Raw genomic sequence first — 20,929 nt, 5'->3', positions numbered from 1 at the left:
TGAATACTGTCGAAAAATATTCATTTAGTGCTTCCCCTATCTCCTCTGACTCCACACACAACTTCCTACTGCTATCCTTGATTGGCCCTAATCTTACTCCTGTCATTCTTTTATTCCTTAAATACCTATAGAAAGCCTTAGGGTTTACCCTGATCCTATCCGCCAACAACCTCTCATGTCTCCTCCTGGCTCTTCTGAACTCTATCTTTAGGTCTTTCCTGGCTACCTTGTAACCCTCAAGTGCCCTAACTGAGCCTTCACATCTCATCCTAACATAAGCCGCCTTCTTCCTCTTGACCAGAGATTTCACTTCCTTCGTAAACCACGCTCTACAGCTTCCTCCCTGCCTGACAGATACATACTTATCAAGGACACACAGTAACATTTCCTTGAAGAAGCTCCACATGTCTAATGTGCATATTCCCTGCAGTTTCCTTCCCCATCCTATGCTTGCTAAATCTTGCCTAATCGCATCATAATTGCCTTCCCCCAGCTGTAACTCTTGCCCAATGGTATACACCTATCCCTTACTATCACTAAAGTAAACAGACTTGTGATTGCTATATTGAGCTAATATTTTCTCAAATTGTAGTTTGGGGACTGGATTTTGCCTTTGGAGCCAGGAATTGGGAAGGCAGGATGACTTTGGACTGTGAACTTTTCTCCAATGACTGAGAACTTTGGTTTTCAGGGTCTGATTTCAATGACCCCCATAGACAGGTTTTCTGCACAGTGTCCTGACTGTGTGTAAGGCAGGAAGGGATCTGAAGCAGATCATCAGAGTAGCAGGCCTCATTTTGACACCAATGTTAGCCGCTGCTACAGGTGTCTGTCTGCGCATGTTTTAAAGATGACAGGTTCCTTATCTTCAAATTGGCCACAGCAAATGAAGAGCTGGGACACAGAGTAATTCTGGATAGTAAATTTTTATCAGTTAAGTAAATTTTCATTAAACCTTCATTTTGTAAAATTAAACATGTTTTTTTTAATTAATTCATGGGATATGGTCATTGCTGGCCAGACCAGCATCTATTGCCTCTCCTTAATTACCCTGGAAAAGGTGGTGGCAGTGAGCTGTCAGTAAATCTCTTGGGGTTTAGGTACGTAGCATTGTTGTTGGGGATAGAATTCCAGGAGTGTAAGTGAAGGAATATTGATATTGCCTCAAGTCAAGATAGCGTGCAGTTTGGCGGGGAACTTTGTCACAGTGCTGGTCTTTTTACAAGGTTACTATGCCCTTCAGTATTTTTTCCCCAGAAGCAGGCAATTGGCCAGGCTCCAACTAGACTGGGTTTGAAAGGTTTATCGGGACCCTTTTTTGTTTACCCCTAACAGATAATGCCTCCGGTCTAAGGCTTTCATGTCTTAAAAGAACCAATATAATCAAAGGAGAGTGGCCAGCTAGTTGTGTAGCTAGCTAGTCGTGTAGCTAGCCTTCATTTAGATTAGAGTTTTTGATTCCGTTCAGCAGCAGATTGTGTGAAGAAAGGCTGCTGGGGCAAATCTAGCCGGGTACACACACTCTCTCTCTCTCTCTCACTTCAAGCCTGTAAGCCCTTGTTTGTTTCGTGCTAAGCGATGTGTTTATTGGGTGTTTATTACCTCAACAAATGTGAGCAGCTATGCTTCAGCAGTCCTGGGCCTGGACAATAAATCATTGCTGAGGTCTAGCCCCTTGGTGCAAGATTTTCTTTCTAGTAGACATTTCCAGTGGCCATCATCGTGGCAATCATTGAAGAGACACCGGACTCCACTCCCACCTTCTCCCCAGTTCCCATCAGATCCTCTCATACAAGAGTAGAAAGTAGTTGTAAGAATGAGAAATGAGTTTTATGGTGTGGTGACTGTACGGCTTTGATACAAGATGAAGCACTAGGATGAAGCCAAGTGCCAGATGGGAATGTGAAGGGATTCTGGGAGAGAAATGATATGCAAGATCTGTCAATCTGATGAGTAATGCAGGTGACTGCAAAAAACGTGTGGGGAATTTGGCACCTGAAAGCATTATGCCACTCCGAATTCCCACTCTTCCAGAAGTCTTGGACCCTCTGGATGTACTGTCTCCAAGTTTGAGTCCCACACTCACGCTGCTCAAATTTCATTGCCACTTCAATTGATGCCTGTTTGGTCTGAGAGGCTGCTCTCTTTCTCTTATTTTGCACAAACATTACCACATTTCAGTTCCTTAAATCACAAAGCAGGACTTTCAGGTTAAGAGTCAGGACTGCAGCTTTACAAGTTCACTTCTCCATTCTTGTGGTTGCTGAGGTCACATCTTAACTCACTTAGGCCCCAAGTTCTGGAAGTTGCTCCCTCGTCATTTTTGGCTCTTATTCCTCCAAAATATTCCTTAAGATACAAGTCTATGACAAAAATTTGATGATTGTCTAATATCTTACCGAAGTATCCCATAGAGAAATTCATGCAATGTTTTTGGGATAGTTTCTTAGAACAGCATGTTCTGGAACCAAGCAGAAACCAAACTATACTTTGCACAGGTATTGTGCAACAAGAAAGAATTAATTAGTGGTCTTGTAGTGAATGCACCCACAGGTAGCAGTGACCATAATATGATTGAACTTTATATTCAGTTTGAGGGGGAAGGGAACAGGTATGTGATTATACTTTAAAAATGTTTTTTAACATTCTGAAGGCATGAAAGCAGAATTGTCTAAAGGGAGTTAGCAAAATTGGTTAAAGGATAGACCAATCGAGCTGTAGTGGTTGACACTGAAGAGTTCAGATTGAACAGACTAGATACATCCCAATAAGAAAAATATCCAAGGGAAAAAATCTTGCATCCACAGTTACCGAGAAAGGTTAAATATAGCATTGAATATAAAGAAAAAGCACATCATTTGTACAAAGATGGAAGGTCAGAAAATTGGACAGAATATAAAAATGAAATATAAAGAATGAATGTAAAATTAATAAGCAGAGAGAAAAATATTAAAGCATTAGAGAAAGCTAGTCAGAAATATAAAATTATGAGCATTTCATTAATTTTTTTTTAAGGGGACTTAAAGGGAGCATTGTAACGAGAGAAAGTAAGTTTGAAAATGAATAATGAAAAACAAGGAGATGGCAAATGAATAGAACAGGTATGTGGGCACAAGTAACATCCCAGAATCAAGGATAAATCAAGAAATGGAAAAGAGAAAACTCAAGAAAATTACAATCACTAGAGATGTTGTGCTGAGTAAATTTCTGCAGCTGTAGGATGACAAGTGACCAGGTCTTGTGGGACTTCATCCTAGGGTATTAAAAGAAGTGGCTGGTGTGATAATTGATGCATTTGTAATTACAGAGGAACCTCGATTATCCAAACAAGATGGGCGGGCACTATTGCGTTTGAATAATTTATATTCGGTTAAATCGATACAATGCCTTTCCTCTGGGGCTTGGAGTTTTCTATTAAGTCTGCTCCCCATTCAGGAGACGAGCAGCAGCAGTGCATGCAAGGCCCTGTCCGCCCCCAAACACCGTCCCCCTCCCACAAACCCCATCCAATTCTGCCCCCTCTCACCCCCAAAACCCTGTCCAATCCTGCCTCCCACCCACCTGCCCCCAAACCCGTCCAACCCCACCTGCTCCCCAATCCAGTCCAACTCCGCCCACCGCCAGTCCTCCAAACCCCAGCCAAACCCGCCTTGCAAAATCACGCCCAACCCTGCCCCACCAAACCCGGTCCAGGCCCACCCTGCCCCCTCTCCAGGGCAGCCGGACTGGACACCAACAACAAGACTGCTGATGCCTTTGAGTCTCCAAATAGCACATACACACTCATCAAAAGGTTGCCATAAAAAGTTGTGTACACAAGTTCCACCTTTGCCCTGTACAGGACAATATTGGAGAGATTATCTGGGGAAGAGGTGTTTAGGGTGCACATCTGTGTAGAACTCCAGGGAAAGTGTGGGAAGGGAGAGAGGGGGTGGGAGGTCAGTCATTTAGAGACGGTGCCTGTGCTCCTATCAGTCCAGGATTGCTCTTGGCAGCACTTTTAATCACTGTAAACAAAAGACGCGATCAGTGTTGGACATAGGTCTTTGATGTAATGTTTCTGTCCGGACCTAAAGATCTCCTTCGGATAATCTGATTTTCAGATAATTGGTATCGGATAATCGAGGTTCCCCTGTAGTTTCCAAAGTTCCTTCATTTTGGGCATCAAATCGGAAAGACAGCAAATATCACTTGTTTGTTCAAAATGAGATGGAGTCTCAAAGCAGGAAACTACAGGCTAGTTAGCTTAGCATCTAACGTTTTCCGTATGCCAGATGATATTATTACAATATATAAGGGAATACAGATAAATTCAGAATAAAAATATATTAATATGGTCTTGTGAAGGGGAAATCATGTTTAATCAATCGACTGGAGTTCTTTGAGGAAGTAACATTTGCTGTGGATTAAGAGGAACCGTATTTAGATTTCCAAAAGGCATTTGATAAAGTGTCACATCAAAAGTTACTGTAGAAGATAAAAGGTCATGGTGTAGGTGAAAGCATATTGGCATTAACAGATGACTAACTGGATAAGAGGAAGCAGAGTAGGATTAAATGGGACATTTTAGGGTTGGCAGGATCTAAATTGCTGTGTGCCAGAGAGATTTCTGCTGGGACTTTTAGGTGTTTACAATTTATAAAAATGATTGAGAAACAACTGAAACAATTGTCAAATTTGGTGGTAACACAAAGATAGGTAGGAAAGTAAGTTCTAAAGAAAACATAAGGAAGTTACAGAAAACGAGATAGATTAAGTGAGTGTGTGCAAATATCTGGAAAATAATATAATGTGGAAAATGTCACATTGTCAATTTTGGCATTAAAAATTAAGAAACATTATCTAAATGATGACAACTTGCACAGCTCTGTGATGCACAGGTACCTGAATGCATGAATCACAAAAGGCGAATATGCAGGTACAGTAAGTAATCAGGAAATCTAATAGAATGTTGCAATTTATCGCAAGAGAATATGAATACAAAAGTAGGGAATTTATGCTTCATTTACAGGGCACTAGTGAGACCAGATCTGGAGTATTGTGTACAATCCTGGGCACTTTATTTAAGGATGGATACAAGTTCATTGGAAGCAGTTCAGAGACGTTTTACCTTTGTAATATTTGAAATGGACGGTTTGTCTCAGGAGGAAAGGTTGGATAGGAAAAGCATGCATTCATTGGAGTTCATAAGAGTAAGAGTTGACTTGATTCGAACAGATGAGATTCTGAGGGTCTTAAGACCATAAGACATAGGAGTGGAAGTAAGGCCATTCAGCCCATTCCAGTCCACTCCGCCATTTAATCATGGCTGATGGGCATTTCAACTCCACTTACCAGCATTCTCCCCGTAGCCCTTAATTCCTTGGGACATCAAGAATTTATCAATCTCGGCCTTGAAGTCATTTAGCGTCCCGGCCTCCACTGCACTCCGCGGCAATGAATTGACAGGTTCGACGTGGCGATGATATTTTCTCAATATAATATAATCCAGATCTGGGTGTTCACCGTTTAAAAGTCAAGATTTGGAGACGTTGGTGTTGGACTGGGGCGTACAAAGTTAAAAATCACAACACCAGGTTATCGTCCAACAGGTTTATTAGGAAGCACTAGCTTTTGGAGCGCTGCTCCTTCATCAAGTGATTGTGGAGAGTAGATTGTAAGATACAGAAACTCAAGGGAGACTTAAAACAGAGATAAGGCAAAGAATTTAATGTTTAGAAAATCAGAGTTGCACAGCATGGAAACAGACCCTTTGGTCCAACTCATCAATGTGAACTAGATATCCTAGAGTAAATAGTCCCATATGCCAGCATTTGGCTCAAATCTCTCTGAATCCTTCCAATTCATGTACCTATCTAGATGACTTTTAAATGTTCTAATCGTACCAGCCTCCACCACTTTCTCTGGTATTTCATTACATACATGCACTACCGTCTGCGTGAAAACATTACCCTGTAGCTCCCTTTTAAATTTTTCCCCTCTCACCTTAAACCTACGCCCTCACACTTTGGACTTCCCCACCCTGGGGAAATGACCTTGTCTATTTAACTTATCCATGCATCTCACGGTTTTATAAACCTCCGGAAGGTCACCACTCAGCTTCTGACGCTCCAGGAAAAGTAGTCCCAGCCTCATCTTTATGACTATTCAGCTTCTCCTTTTATCTCAAACCTTCCAATCCCAGCAATGTCCTTGTAAGTCTTTTCTGTACCCTTTTCAGTTTATCTCAATGTTGCCTGTCTTAAGACCTCTCCTCCTGATAAGGTGGTGGTAGCAGGTCTTGGAATATTTTTAAACAGAGAGGCTAAAAGGTTATGAGGGGTACATGGGAATGTGGATTTGAAGTTATGAATGGAGGATCAGACTGGAGGGGGTAAATGGCCTACTCCCACCAGTTGTCTTAATCCTTAACCATAACTACTCTCCAGCCCCAGGATCAGCAGCCACACTGTCAATCGATCCCCACAACTACTGAAAAATAACCACAGCCCCTCCCCTCCCCATCCTACTCCTGGACTGAACCCATCTCTCTCTCTCTCTCTCTTCCCTCCATTGTAAACCAATCAGTGGCCTTTAACAATTGGTTTCTCTCTCTGATTGAAAACTAAGAATATTAATCAGACTTACTGCTGATCAGGGAAACTAATTGGTGGTGCCAAATGCATATTCTGGAGTTAAAATTCCACAGCATGCAGGGCGATCTGGACTTCTGGGTTCCCCACACTTTCTACATCGCAACTGCTCCCAACAGATCTGTTAAGTTAAAATCAGGTCACAGTGCATCCTTTAATATGGAAATGATCTATGATGGCTCTCCTACTGTACACCATACACACTCCTTGCAGATGTGCATACTATATTAATTAATTTCACTTAAAGTATTCACAAGAGAAAAACCTCAAGACTCAACTCGCTCAGTGGTTCAGCACTATAAGGGCCTCTGGGAATGTTGCCATTTAACTGATTCTGTTTCTAATAATACAAAACTAAGGTCACAAGTAGCAACTTGTAAAGAAATCTTAAATACCACCATTTTCTCTGGCAGTTCATTCCACACACGGACAACTCTGTTAAAAAAAAATGTTGACTAGCATGTCCTTTTTCAGTATTTCTCCTCACACCTTAAAAATAAAACTCCCAAGTTTTGAAATCCCTTTCCTTCTGGAAAAGACAACTGCCATTCATCTGATCTATAATCAAAAAGGGTGGCGCTGGAAAAGCACAACAGGTTAGTTAGCATCTGGGGAGCAGGACAGTTGACGTTTTGGGCATAAGCCCTTCACAGCTGATGAAGGGCTTATGTCCAAAACATTGACTCTCCTGCGCTTAGGATGCTGCTGGACTTGTTGTGCTTTTCCAGTGCCAGCTTTTTTGACTCTGACTCTCCAGCATCTGCAGTCCTCACTTTCTCCTATTCACCTAACCTATGTGCCTCATGGTTTTATAAATCTCTATAAAGTCACCCCTACATCCTATGCTCCAATGGAAACAGTCCCAGCCTTTCCAGTCTATTTTTATATCTCAAACCCTCCATTCCCAGCAACATCCTGATAAATCTTTTCTAAACCATCTCCAATTTAATAATATCCTTCCTATAACAGGATGACCAGAATTGCACCTAGTACTTCAGATAAAGCTTCACTAACATCCTGTACAATGTCAACACGGCATTCCAGTCCCTATGCTGAATATCCCTACTCAATCCTTGCCTCCCAATTGCATGTAAATTCTGTCTTTCAGAATCACCTCCAACAACTCACACACGAGTGATTTCAGACTCATGTCTACAGTTTCCATGCTTCTCCTTACATCCTTTCCTAAACAATGGCACAATGTTAACCATACTCTACCCCTCTGGTATTTCATCTGCGTTTATAGATGATACAAAATTTCTGCTGGGCCCACAATTTCCTCTCTAACTTCCCACAATGTTCTGGAATACACTTGATCGGGTCCTGGAGAGTTATCTGCCTTTGTGTTTTCCAAGACCTCCAGCACTTCCTCTTCTGTAATGTGAGCCATGTTCAAAACATCAATATTTATTTCCCAGAGTCTCCATTTCGCTCTCAACAGTAAAAGCTGAAGTCAAATATTTATTTAATATCTCTCCCATTTCCTGAGGTTTAACACAAAGGCAACCTCGTGGATCTTTGAGGGGCCCTACTCTCACTCCAGTTGCTCTTTTGCTTTTAATGTATCTGTAGAAACTTTTTGGATGATCTTTAACCTTATCTGCCAAGGCTCTCTCATATCCCCTCTTTGCCTTTACTCTCTGCTTTCTGTCAGTCAGCCAATCCTCTATCCATGCTAGTACCTTCCCCATAACATCATGGGCTCTTATTTAGCAGCCTCCTGTGTGGCACCTTGTCCACTAGCTCTTCTTCATCTAACTTGCTAATTACCTCCTCAAAGAATTCTAACAAATTTGTCAGACATGAATTACCCTTACTGAAACCATGGTGACCCAGAACTTTCTTTTTATCGTGCACGTCCGAATATTTTACAATCTCATCCTTAATAATGAACTCTGAAATCTTACCAATGACCAAATACAGGCTAACTGGACTATAGTTTCCTATCTTCTGCCTCCTTCCTTTCTCTTAACAGGTACATTACTTTAGTCATTTTCCAGTCCTCTAGTACTCTCACTGACTTCAGTGATTCCTGAAAGATTGCCACAAATGCCTCAGCTAGCTCCTTCAGAACTCTGGGGCGTAATCCATTTGGTTCAGGTGAATATCCAACTTCAAACCTTTCAGCTTCCCCAGCACTTTCTCCTCAGTGATGGCCACTATACTCACCTCTGTGCCTGACTTTCTTGAGGTTCTAATATGCTGATGTCTTCCACTGTGAAAGTTTCTCCACATTTTCTTCGTTCCCAATTACTACTTCTCTAGCCTTATTTTCCAGTGGTTCACTATACACTCTTGCCTCTGTCTTACCTTCTAAATGTCTAAGAAAATTTGTGGGCAGCACGGTGGCACAGTGGTTAGCACTGCTGCCTCACAGCGCCAGAGACCCGGGTTCAATTCCCGCCTCAGGCGACTGACTGTGTGGAGTTTGCACGTTCTCCCCATGTCTGCGTGGGTTTCCTCTGGGTGCTCCAGTTTCCTCCCACCATCCAAAGATGTGCAGGGTCAGGTGAATTGGCCATACTAAATTGCCTGTAGTGTTAGGTAAGGGGTAAATGTAGGGGTATGGGTGGGTTTCGCTTCGGCGGGTCGGTGTGGACTTGTTGGGCCGAAGGGCCTGTTTCCACACTGTAATCTAATCTAATCTAAATCTCTTGCAGTCTTCTTTTATATTACTATCTAGCTTACTCTCATATTTCATCTTCTCCCCCTCCACTGCTTTTTTTTCCCTTTAGTTTTTTTTGTGGATAAAACAATTTCCCAGTTATATTTGGACACTTTAGTCTCAGTAAATTAAAACAAAAAAATCATATTTTCATGTTTCAAAAGTGTAACTTCCCATGGCCTTGAAACCAAAAGAAATACTTAATTTTGAAAGCCTCCTTTAAAGGTGTGCAAACAAATGCAATTTGTTGTAACTGTTGATGATGATTATGTCATTGGCAAGAAGTGCATCCAATTTATTTCTGGGACCTGCTATCAGCACAATGTTTCAGAAGTTAGAGCAAAAAAAAAATCACAAACACAATATGTGCTGAGTTTAAATTAACTTAAATTATTTCAAATTCAACAATGCTTACAATCTTTTATATTATTAGTTATGCTGGTTTTGGCCAAACAATATTGAAAAAAACAGTACAATCGATCTTAATGTTCAACACTGCTTTTAATGTTTTTTAGTACAACTGATAGATTCTCAATTTATGCAGATCAGGATAGACAAATCCTGTCCTTTATGTAAAAGCAATACCTCACATTTAACCAAATTAATCTCCACCTGTTATTCCTCAGCTAATTGACCCAATTGGTCAAGATCACTTTGTAATCTTAGATAACCTTTTTCACAGTTCACTATACTCCCAATTTTGATGTCATCTGCAAACTTACTAAGCAGGCCTCCTATATTCTCTTCCAAATCATTTATATAAATGACAAACAAAAGTTGACCCAGAACTGATCCCTGTGGAACATTGCTTGTCTGACCTCTGTGCTTTTCCAGTACCACTCTAATCTTTCCTCACTAACAGCCAATCCTCCACAACCTCAACTTTAAAATATGAAGCCTCATATTTCAATATTTTGTGGTTTGACACATCCAAATCTTCAATTTCCCTTGCTTTCTCCCCTTTCTGTTTCTCTGGTCGTAGCTTCTTACACATTCTCCCTCTGTTCACAATTGTTTGATAATCCTTTCCCAATCTCTTCTCTCTACTCCTTTTCCTGCCTAAACTTCAGGCAACACCATCACTGACCACCAGATCCTCCAACACAACCCCACCTCCAGTGAATGCTCCATTTTTTTGGCTGAGCACCTATTTTGGTTCAATTGAAGTCAACGAAAGTCCTTTTTGACATTTTTCTGTCTTAATAGCAATATAATTACAAGTTGGTGTTGTTATAATCCATCATGAACAGTTCAGCTCAAACTAATCTGTTTAGTTGGTGTGTAGGAAAAGGAGACTAATTGATTGCAATGTTTTGACATTGAGGTGTACAACCTTCTTCACAGTAATCTGTTACTATTCAATAATGTTAACTGTGCGTGTCTATTTTGCAGGATCATCAATAACACGAATAGGACCAGGCTTGGTATGCTTTCTAGGAAGGGCAGCATTTCTGCTCTATGTAATATTTATGTAATTAAGCATCTTTAAATTAACTTAGCAGTCATCATTCAGTTGGACTTCAAAATAATAAAGTGCATTATTTGTAAGAGGCACAACAAGTACCACAAAAAAAATCACTTTCATTGCATAAAACTCACAATAGAGTCTGACGACGACTCAGGATTATATCTTTCTTGACGGAACAAGCTTATGAAGAACAGCAATGCAGCCAACACTTTCTTCAGTTATATATGTATGCTAATACAACAGGTTTTAAATAGAGTCATGGAGATGTACAGCATGGAAACAGACCCTTCTGTCCAACTCGTCCATGCCAAACAGATATCCCAAACCAATCTAGTCCCACATACCAGCACACTGCCCATATTCCTCCAAACCCTTCTATTCATATACCCATCCAGATGTCTTTTAAATGTTGCAATTGTACTAGCCTCCACCATTTCCTCTGGCAGCCCATTCCACACACGCACCATCCTCTGTGAAAAAGTTGCTCCTTAGGTCTCTTTTATATCTTTCCCCTCTCACCCTAAATCTATGCCCTCTAGTTCGGGACTCCCTCCAGCCCAGGGAAAAGACTTGGTCTATTTATCCTATCCATGCCCCTCATGATTTTATAAACCTCTATAAAAGTCACCCTTCAGCCTCAGACGCTCCAGGTAAAACAGCCGTAGCCTATTCAACCCTTCCCTATAGCTCAAATCCTCTAACCCTGGCAACATTCTTGCAAGTCTTTTCTGAACTCCTTTGAGTGTCAACATCCTTCCAAGAGGAAGGAGACCAAAATTGCATGCCATATTCCAAAAGTGGCCTAACCGATGTCCTACACAGCCGCAATATGACCTCCCAACTCCTGTTCTCAATACTCTGATCAATAAAGGAAAGCATATCAAATGCCTTCTTCATTATCCTATCTACCTGTGACTCTACTTTCAAGGAGCTATGAACCTGCACTCCAAGGTCTCTTTGTTCAGCAACACTCCCTAGGACCTTACCATTAAGTGTATAAGTCCTGCTAAGATTTGCTTTTCCAAAATGCAGCACCTCACATTTATCTAAATTAAACTCCACCTGCCACTCCTCAGCCCATTGGCTTATCTGATCAAGATCCCGTTGTAATCCAAGGTAACCTTCGCTGTCCACTACACTTCTAATTTTGGTGTCATCTACAAACTTACTAACTATACCTCTTAATCTCATATCCAAGTCATTTATATAAATGATGAAAATTAGTGGACCCAGCATTGATCCTTGTGGCAATCCACTGCTCACAGGCCTCCAATCTGAAAAACAATCCTATCTTCTATCTTCGAACCAGTTCTGTATCCAAATGGCTAGCCCTGTATTTCATGAGATCTAACCTTGCTAACCAGTCTCCCATGGGGAACCTTGTCGAATGCCTTACTGAAGTCTGTACAGATCACGTCTACCGCTTGATAGCATTTGCTTTGTGGTTTTCAATTCTGAAAAGATCAGACATTTCAAACATTCTTTTCTAAACATGGCCTTGAACTAATAAAGCATTTTATTCTTTCTTAAATGGTATACCTCATTGTCTGTACCAACATCCAGAAGCACAGGGAGGCAATGCTGTGGATTCACTCCACCACAGGCAGTGTAGAGAGCTAGTTTTCCAACTGGAATTCCCATTCCATAGCTTCCAAGATCTCCAAGTCCAAGGATACGCTCACCATCAGTAACAACAATGGCCTTAGAAATACAAGGAAACAAAAATCAGCGTAAGTTAGTACTTGTAACAATTTTCAACCCAGGAATAAACAGTTGTTTAAATAACATTTGATTATCTACATCAGTGTTTCTCTACCTTTCCGTATTCAATGCCCCCTTAATATCCTTGAAATCATCCAATGCCCCCAAATCACCAAAGTCTGTTTTTGCACATATAACTGCGATACACTGCAGTGCTGAAAACAGAAAACTTTTGTGAAGTATGTTTTTATATACAAAAAAAATATTTATTACTGTTCTTACTGTCCATCTACTTTTGGCTCACTCTGGATAAAATTTAGTCTGTGATAGCAAAATAGTCAATGCGATCCTTGTGGTTCATGTTGTCTTGCTAAATCATAAACATCTGGTTCAATTTTTGTCAAAAGCAATCGCAGGTCACCATGCTGAACAACATCCATGCAATTGCAGTTCTTATCTTGTATTCTGGCGCCCGCACTGAATTCTCTCTCAACCAAATAAGTAGTAGGAAATGGTAGTGCAAACCACTTTGCTTCTTCACTTAATAGTGGGAAACAACATTGGGTGGCATCTTGAATCCAAAAATAAGAGGCTCACCCATTTGTGAAAACCAAATTTTCATTAGAGTGTCATTTTGGAATTCTATTTCTTCCTGAAGGCGAATGTCCATTTCTTCTGCGCATGAGATAAAGGGGTCAGTCAGCCATGTAGGGATCTCCATCTCGATAAGATCAGCAAATCGTATTTTCATATCATCCTGCAGTGCACGAATGTGAGCTGAGTAGATGAGTAATTGATTGTCAGTAAAATCCTCCACGATATTGTTTAAACTCAGGAACTGGTAAAACTCACGATGACTGATATTCCGATGAAAGAGATCAAGTTTCGCAATAAAAGATGTAACAGCATTCCTTGCTTTAATGAAACTCACATAATCTCCTTGTATCTGCATGATTAGCGAATTGCACTTATCGAATATATCCGCGAGATATGCACAGTCGTGTTTTACGGTTTCGGCTTTCATACAAAGGTTCTCATTATTTCTGTGTCAGAATTCGATGATAGAATTGAACAGTTCATGGAAACGATTGAGACATTTTCCTTTCGAGAGCCATCTCACTTCTGTGTGTAGCAGCAATTGCAGAAATTCACCTTCATTATCTTTACAGAGTTAGCGGAGAAGTCGTTCATTCATAGCATGCCTCTTTATATAATTTACCACATCTATCACCACTTGTAGAGAATGGTTGAGGGCTTCACTAAATTTCTTTGCAGCCAGATGCTGCTGATGGATAATGCAGTGTACTGTGAAAACACGTGGCACTTCTCTCTTTAATAATGCGACAAATCCCCGATGTTGGCCAGTCATAGCACGAGTGCCATCCATAGCACAAACAACTATGTTTCTGAGGGGAACAGACTTTTTATCAAAATAATTCTTGACGCAGTCGAAGGTAGCTTAAAAATGTGTTGCTGGAAAAGCACAGCAGGTCAGGCAGCAAAGGAACAGGAGAATCGACGTTTCGGGCATGAGCCCTTCTTCAGGAAGAAGGGCTTATGCCCGAAACGTCGATTCTCCTGTTCCTTTGATGCTGCCTGACCTGCTGCGCTTTTCCAGCAACACATTTTTAAGCTCTGATTTCCAGCATCTGCAGTCTTCACTTTCTCACAGTCGAAGATAGTCTTACCTTTGGTATCTGTCGGTAGATCCAGAGCAAAAAGTAGTTCTTTGCATATTTCATTTTTGTCAATGAAACATATATACCCCAAAAGTAAAGCTTGATTTCTGCATATAGTACTTTTATCAATTTGTAAGGCGATTTTTTTCGATATCAAAAGGGAACATAATTTATCCTCAACATTTGAGGCCATTTCATCAATGCGCCTTCTCACAGAATCGTTGCTAAGAGGAATATGCTTGACAGTCATTGATGGTTCCTGATATAGCACGGTTGATAATACTTCAGCAATTGCTGGAAGCACAAACGATTCACCCACAGAATGAGGTTTACCACATTTTGCAATTAGCTTCGCTATGTTGTATGATGCCACAAGGCCATCCACATTTGTGGCTCCCAGCTTTGAAAAAGCAGTGGAAATCATTGGTCGCTGATTGAATTTATTCTTTAATGTTTGAAAATATGCCAAATCTTTGTCCTTTTTGTCACTGTGTTTCTTTTCCAAATATTTAATAAGACGGGAAGGCTTCATGGCCTCGTTGGAAAAGCTTTGTTCACAGAGCAAGCACCGTGGTAACTGCATATTAGATGGAGATTGAATAAAGCCATATCGCAAATAGTCCAAGCGATACTGCCTGCACTTTTTCTTACTCGATGAGGCCATTTTCACACAGTTGCTCGAACACCCTGATGGAATCATGGGTATTACCTTATCATGATAATTTTAAGACGCTCAGACAAGTGGCAAAATTTGATTGGCTAATTAACTGTAAATGTGCATTCATTATGCCACCCAGTAGAACAGTCGAAAAGCTGCGTTTCGTCTTCCATCGATCTTGGCAGTAGAATCAATGCCAACTGCGAACGAGTTCAAATGGTTTGCCATTCACAGAGAAGACTATCAATAATAGAGCAGCAACCAGAGCACACGCCTCCATGGGTGCAGGGAAAATAACAGACTCGTGTTATGCGACTATCCATCTGCACACAGCAATATCCTTCAAGGACACGGCAATCTTCCAAGTGATTGGTAAGCTATCTACAAAGTTGTTCAATGCCCCCTTGCCGACCCCTTTGACTACAACGCCCACCAAAGGAAGGCAAATGCCCCTCAAGGGGTGCTTCCACCCCAGTTGAGAAACACTGATCTACATTAAAACATCTGAATCAAACGAATATCTGGTTTGGTTCAATATATTAACTTGCTAAGATAAATATTTTCCCATTATCTTAGCAACAATAACAACAATCAGGTGAACTTCACAACAGATTTGAGCATGATGCCAAGTCACTATTTCTTTGTTAAGGATGGATCATGAAATATTTGGCAAAAGTAATATTTAGGAATAATGCTTCTTTAAATGGTATTTCTATGTCGAGTATGGTTACTTGTGCAGAATAAAAAAAATTACAAAAATAATTGAGGATCTTGCATCAATAAAGTGATTAGTTACATTTTTCCAAATTACCATTGGTACTTACGATCATCATACATGTAGGCTGAGGAGGGGCAGATGGAGTTTGATTTAGATAAATGCGAGGTGCTACATTTTGGAAAGGCAAGTCAGGGCAGGACTTATATACTTAATAGTAAAGCCCCTTGGAGAATTGCTAAACAAGGAGTGCAAGTTCATAGTTCCTTGAAAGTGGAGTGGCAGGTAGACAGGATAGTGAAAAAGTCTTTTGGTATGTTTGTCTTTGTTGGTCAGTGCATTGAGTATAGGAGTTGGAAGATCATGTTTCGCCTTTACAGGACATTGGCTTGCCCACTTTTGGAATACTGCATGCAATTCTGGTCTCCTTGCTATAGGAAGAATGTTGTGAAACTCAAAAGGGTTAAGAAAGTATTTACAAGGATGTTGCCGAGGTTGAATGGTTTGAGATACAGGGAAAGGCTGAATAGGCTGTGGCTATTTTCCCTGGAGCATCAGAAGCTGAGGAGTGACCTTATAGAGGTTTATAGAATCATGACGGGTATAGATAGGGTAAATAAATAAGGTCTTTTCCCTGGGGTGGAGGAGCCCAAAACTGGAGGGCTTTGGTTTAAGGTGAGAGGGGAAAGATTTAAAAGGGACATACAGGGCAACTTTTTCATACAGTGCGTGGTGAGTGTATAGAATGAGCTGCCAGAGGAACTGGAGGAGGTTGATACAATTACAATATTTAAAAAGACATCTAGATGGGTATAGTATAGGAATAGGAAGGGCTTAGAGAAAAATGGGTCAAACGCTGCAAATGGGACTAGATTTATTTAGGATATCTGGTTGGCACGGACGAGATGTACCAAAGGTCTATTTCCATGCTGTACATCTGTGACTTGACATCGGTAAACACAGCAGTCATTTGGTACCATCACTCACTCCTCAAAAATGCAACCTTGACCACTTGTCCCTGCAAACTACCACCCGATTCCCAACCTCCCTTTCCCTCCCAAATTAAATGAATGTGTTGCCATCTGTCAGGTCTATTCCCATCTTTCCTGGAACTTGTTGTTTGAATCTCTATCAGATTTCAACCTTGCCAAACAACTGTTATTGAAATTACAAATGTGACTGTGATAAAGAAAGACTTTCCATTATTGTGCCTCTTGAACTGCCTGGAAACTGACATGGTTGACCAGATTCTGGGACGCTGGTGTTGGACTGGGGTGTACAAAGTTAAAAATCACACAACACCAGGTTATAGTCCAGCAGGTTTATTTGGAAGCACGAGCTTTCGGAATGCTGCTCCTTCATCAGGTGATTGTGGAGAATGAGATTGTAAGACACAGAATTTATAGCAAAAGTTTACAGTGTGATGTAACTGAAATCATATATTGAAAAAGACCTCGATTGTTTGTTAAGTCTCTCATCTTTTAGAATGACCATGCTGGTTTCAGTTCTTTCATTTGTAAATCGCAAAACCTTTTTTTTAAAGCTACATTCTCAAGTGCACTTTAACAATTGGTGGGATGTCGGCGCAGATAAGGTATTGAAGGTGTTAACTCGCTGTGAGGCTGTCTGTACCACAATGGTCAGACTGATTCTAATCTAAAAAACAGATTTACAGAATCTTACATGAATTCATGCAGTTTTTGAACAAAATAAAATGTAATTCTGCAAGTACAAACTCACCCCACAAACTCATGTGTATGTATGCATGCGGGCGCGCATGCGCGCGCGTGTGTGTGTGTGCACGCGCACATACAGTTCAATGGGGGTCACCTGCAGTGTGACATGAACCCAAGGTCCCAGTTGAGGCTATTCAAATGGGTACTGAACTTGGCCACACACTCAGACCCTCTCTCACACTCCCCCCACACACCCTCTCACAGACTTAAACCCCTTTACACACACACACAAATAACACCACCCACCCCCCCCCGCCACACCCCCTTCCCCCAACAAATGCGCGCACACACCCACATGCACACATACAAATATAAGTTTGTGGGGTGAATTTGTACTTGCAGAATTACATTTTATTTTGCTCAAAAACTGCATGAATCCATGTAAAATTCTGTAAATCCATTTTTTAGATTAGAATCAGTCTGACCATTGTGGCACAGATAGCCTCACAAGGAGTAAACACCTTCAATACCTTACCTGGGCCAACGTGACACCAATTGTTAAAATGCACTTGAGAATGTAACTTTAAAAAAAAGGTTCTGTGATTTATAAATGAAAGAACTGAAACTAACATGCTCATTCTAAAAGATGAGAGGCTAAACAAACAATCCGGGTCTTTTTCAATATATAATTTCAGTAACATCACACTGTAAACATTTGCTATAAATTCTGTGTCGTACAATCTTATTTTCCACAATCACCTGATGAAGGAGCAGCGCTCAGAAAGCTAGTGCTTCCTAATAAACCTGTTGAACAATAACCTGGTGTTGTGTGATTTTTAACATGGTTGACCAGACTATCCAATAGGCTAAAGCAGGAAATAGGGTGTCCTATGTAACTTGTTATCCAAAAACATGCACAGAATGTGTCAAACACATGAAAGCAACCTAATGTCATTATTATTTGCAAAGGTTATCAATCACTTCATTAGGCATCACAATTTCTCTACTATCTCCAGTCTTTAAGGGTCTTGGAGAGAATGCATTTTTTTTTCCCCTTTTACACTGTCTACCTATCTGGTCTGCAGTAATCAAAGAAAAGTAGTTCCTTTAGCTGATAGTACAAGGATCACAGATTTACAGGACACTGATGAGGCTACTTTTGGAGTACTGTGTACAGTTCTGGTCATCCTGCTATAAAAAGGATATTATTAAATTGGAAAGGGTGCAGAAAAGATTTACAAGGATGTCTCCTGGACTGGAGAATTTGAGTTATAAAGAGAGACTGGGGCTTTTTTTGTCCCCTGGAGTGTAAGAGTTTGAGAGTGGCCTTACAGAGCTTTATAAAATCGTGGAGGCATAGGGAAAGCAAATAGCAAAAGTCTTTTCCCTAGGGTAGGCGAGTTAAATTATTCACTCTAATTTTTAAAAGGTATGACATGAACACATCATTCGGTGTTATTTGCTCAGAGTCCTGTTTTCAATTATGATTTGCTGATGCAGGTCATTCTGTTATAACACGTGTTCAGTTAGTGCGATTTTGGTGTTATGCAATTGATGAACGAGGGAGGCTGTTTCTACAACGCAAACATTTAAAACTTATGTTAGCTGTAATGTGATTACAGCACAACATCTCAAGCGCTATTTCTATAGGGTGATTTTTCTTTAATGCGATGTTGCAGTTATAGAACAACTGACTGTATTTGACACACTGTGTACCAAATCATACAAGAGTAGGTGACAAGGTTGAGCTCAGGTCTGTCAAACCTCATCCTGAATTAGTTTGATACCTTCTTCAGAATACATGTGCAATTCTCCCTTCATGGAGTACTTTGGATTTGGTCCTATTAAGTACAGAACATAGAGTATTACAGCACATTACAGGCCCTTCAGCCCTTGATGTTGCATCGACCTCTGAAACCAATTTGAAGCCCAACCAACTTAAACTATTCCATTTTCATCCATGTGTTTGTTCAAAGACCATTTAAATGTCTTTCAAGTTGCAGGCAGGGCATTCCACACCCCTACTACTCTCTGGGTAAAGAAACTACCTCTGACACCTGACCTATATCTATCACTTCTCAATTTAAAGCGATGTCCCCTTGTGCTGGCCATCACCATCTGAGGAAAAAGGCTCTCACTGTTCACCCGATCTAATCCTATGATTATATGTCTCAATTAAGTCACCGCTCAACCTTCTGCTCTCTCACAAAAACAGCCTCAAGTCCCTCAGCCTTTCCTCAGAAGGCATTCCCTCCATATCAGGCAACATCCTAGTAAATCTCCTCTGAACCCTTTCCAAAGCTTCCACATTCTTCCTATAATGAAGTGACCAGAACTGCATGCAATACTCCAACTGTGACCATACCAAGAGTTTTGTACAACTGTAACATGACCTTGTGGCCCTGAAACTCAATCCCTCTACCAATAAAAGCCAATACAGCATTTGCCTTCTTAACAACCCTATCAACTTTGCTGGCAACTTTCAGAGATCTCTGCACATGGACGCAGATCTCTCTGCTCATCTACACTACCAAGAATCTTACCATTAGCCCTGTACTCTGTAGTCCTGTTGATCCTTCCAAAGTGAATCAACTCTCACTTTTCCACAATAAACACCGTTTGCCAACTCTCAACCCAGCTCTGCCGCTTATCTATGTTCCTCTGTAACCTACAATATCCTTCGGCACTATCCACAACTCCACTGACCTTAGTGTCATCTGCAAATTGACTAACCCATCTTTCTATACCCTCATCCAGGTCATTTATAAAAATGACAAATAACAGTGTCCCCAAAACAGATCCTTGTGGTACACGACTAGTAAGTGAACTCCAGGATGAACATCTCACATCAACCACCACACTCTGTCTTCTTTTACCTAGCTAATTTCTGATCCAAACCACCAAGTCACCCTCAATCCCATGCGTCCATATTTTGTGCAACAGCCTACCATGGGGAACCTTCTCAAATGCCTTACTGAAATCCATATATACCACATCAATCACTTTACCCTCATCCACTTGTTTGGTCAAGAACTCAAGGTTTGTGAAGTATGACCTACCCTTCACAAAACCGTGTTGACTGTACTTAATCAACTTATTCCTTTCTAAATGATTATAAATCCTATCTCTTATAACCTTTCCCAACCCTTTACCCACAACCGAAGTAAGGCTCAATGGTTTATAATTACCAGGGTTGTCTCTACTCCCCTTCTTCAACAAGGGAGCAACATTTGCTATCCTCCAGTCTTCTGGCACTGTTCCTATAGACAATGACAACAAAGATCAAAGCCAAAGGCTATGCAATCTCCTCCCTGGCTTCCCAGAAAATCCTAGGATAAATCTCATCTGGCCCAGGGGACTTTCCAATTTTCACACTTTCCAGAATTGCTAACACCTCCTCTTTGTGAACCTCAACCCCGTCATCTCATTAGCCGGTATCTCAGTATCCTCACCTGACAAAAGTGCCTTTTCCCAGTACGATTTCTGATGAAAAATACTCATTTTACGCTTCTCCTATCTCCTCTGACTCCACAACTTCCCATACTGTCGTTGACTGGCCCTTTTCTGACTCTAGACATTCTTTTATTCCTAAAATAAGTGTAGAAAGCTTTAGGGTTTTCCTTGATCCAAGCTGCCAACGATTTCTCATGGCCCTTCCTGGTTCTTCTTAGCTCTCTCTTCAGGTCCTTCCTGGCTAACCTGTAACTCTCAAGTGCCCTAACTAAGCCTTTACAT

The 20,929-nt window shown here is 40.9% G+C and overlaps 1 protein-coding gene across 1 annotated transcript in view; it reads right to left on the bottom strand.

Moving 5' to 3' along the window:
- Positions 1-20,929, bottom strand: part of LOC122550600 (NADP-dependent malic enzyme-like) — a 166,014-nt gene that overhangs the window by 60,507 nt on the left and 84,578 nt on the right. Inside the window, exon 6 of the mRNA XM_043691568.1 lies at positions 12,305-12,466. Coding sequence (XP_043547503.1) covers positions 12,305-12,466 — 162 coding nt within the window. The remainder of the gene's footprint in view (positions 1-12,304; positions 12,467-20,929) is intronic.

This window comes from Chiloscyllium plagiosum, chromosome 6, assembly GCF_004010195.1.
Source record: "Chiloscyllium plagiosum isolate BGI_BamShark_2017 chromosome 6, ASM401019v2, whole genome shotgun sequence".
In the NCBI taxonomy this organism is placed as follows: domain Eukaryota; kingdom Metazoa; phylum Chordata; class Chondrichthyes; order Orectolobiformes; family Hemiscylliidae; genus Chiloscyllium; species Chiloscyllium plagiosum.
Note: the sequence above shows the minus strand (reverse complement) of the source record. Positions and strands in the feature narration are given on the sequence as shown.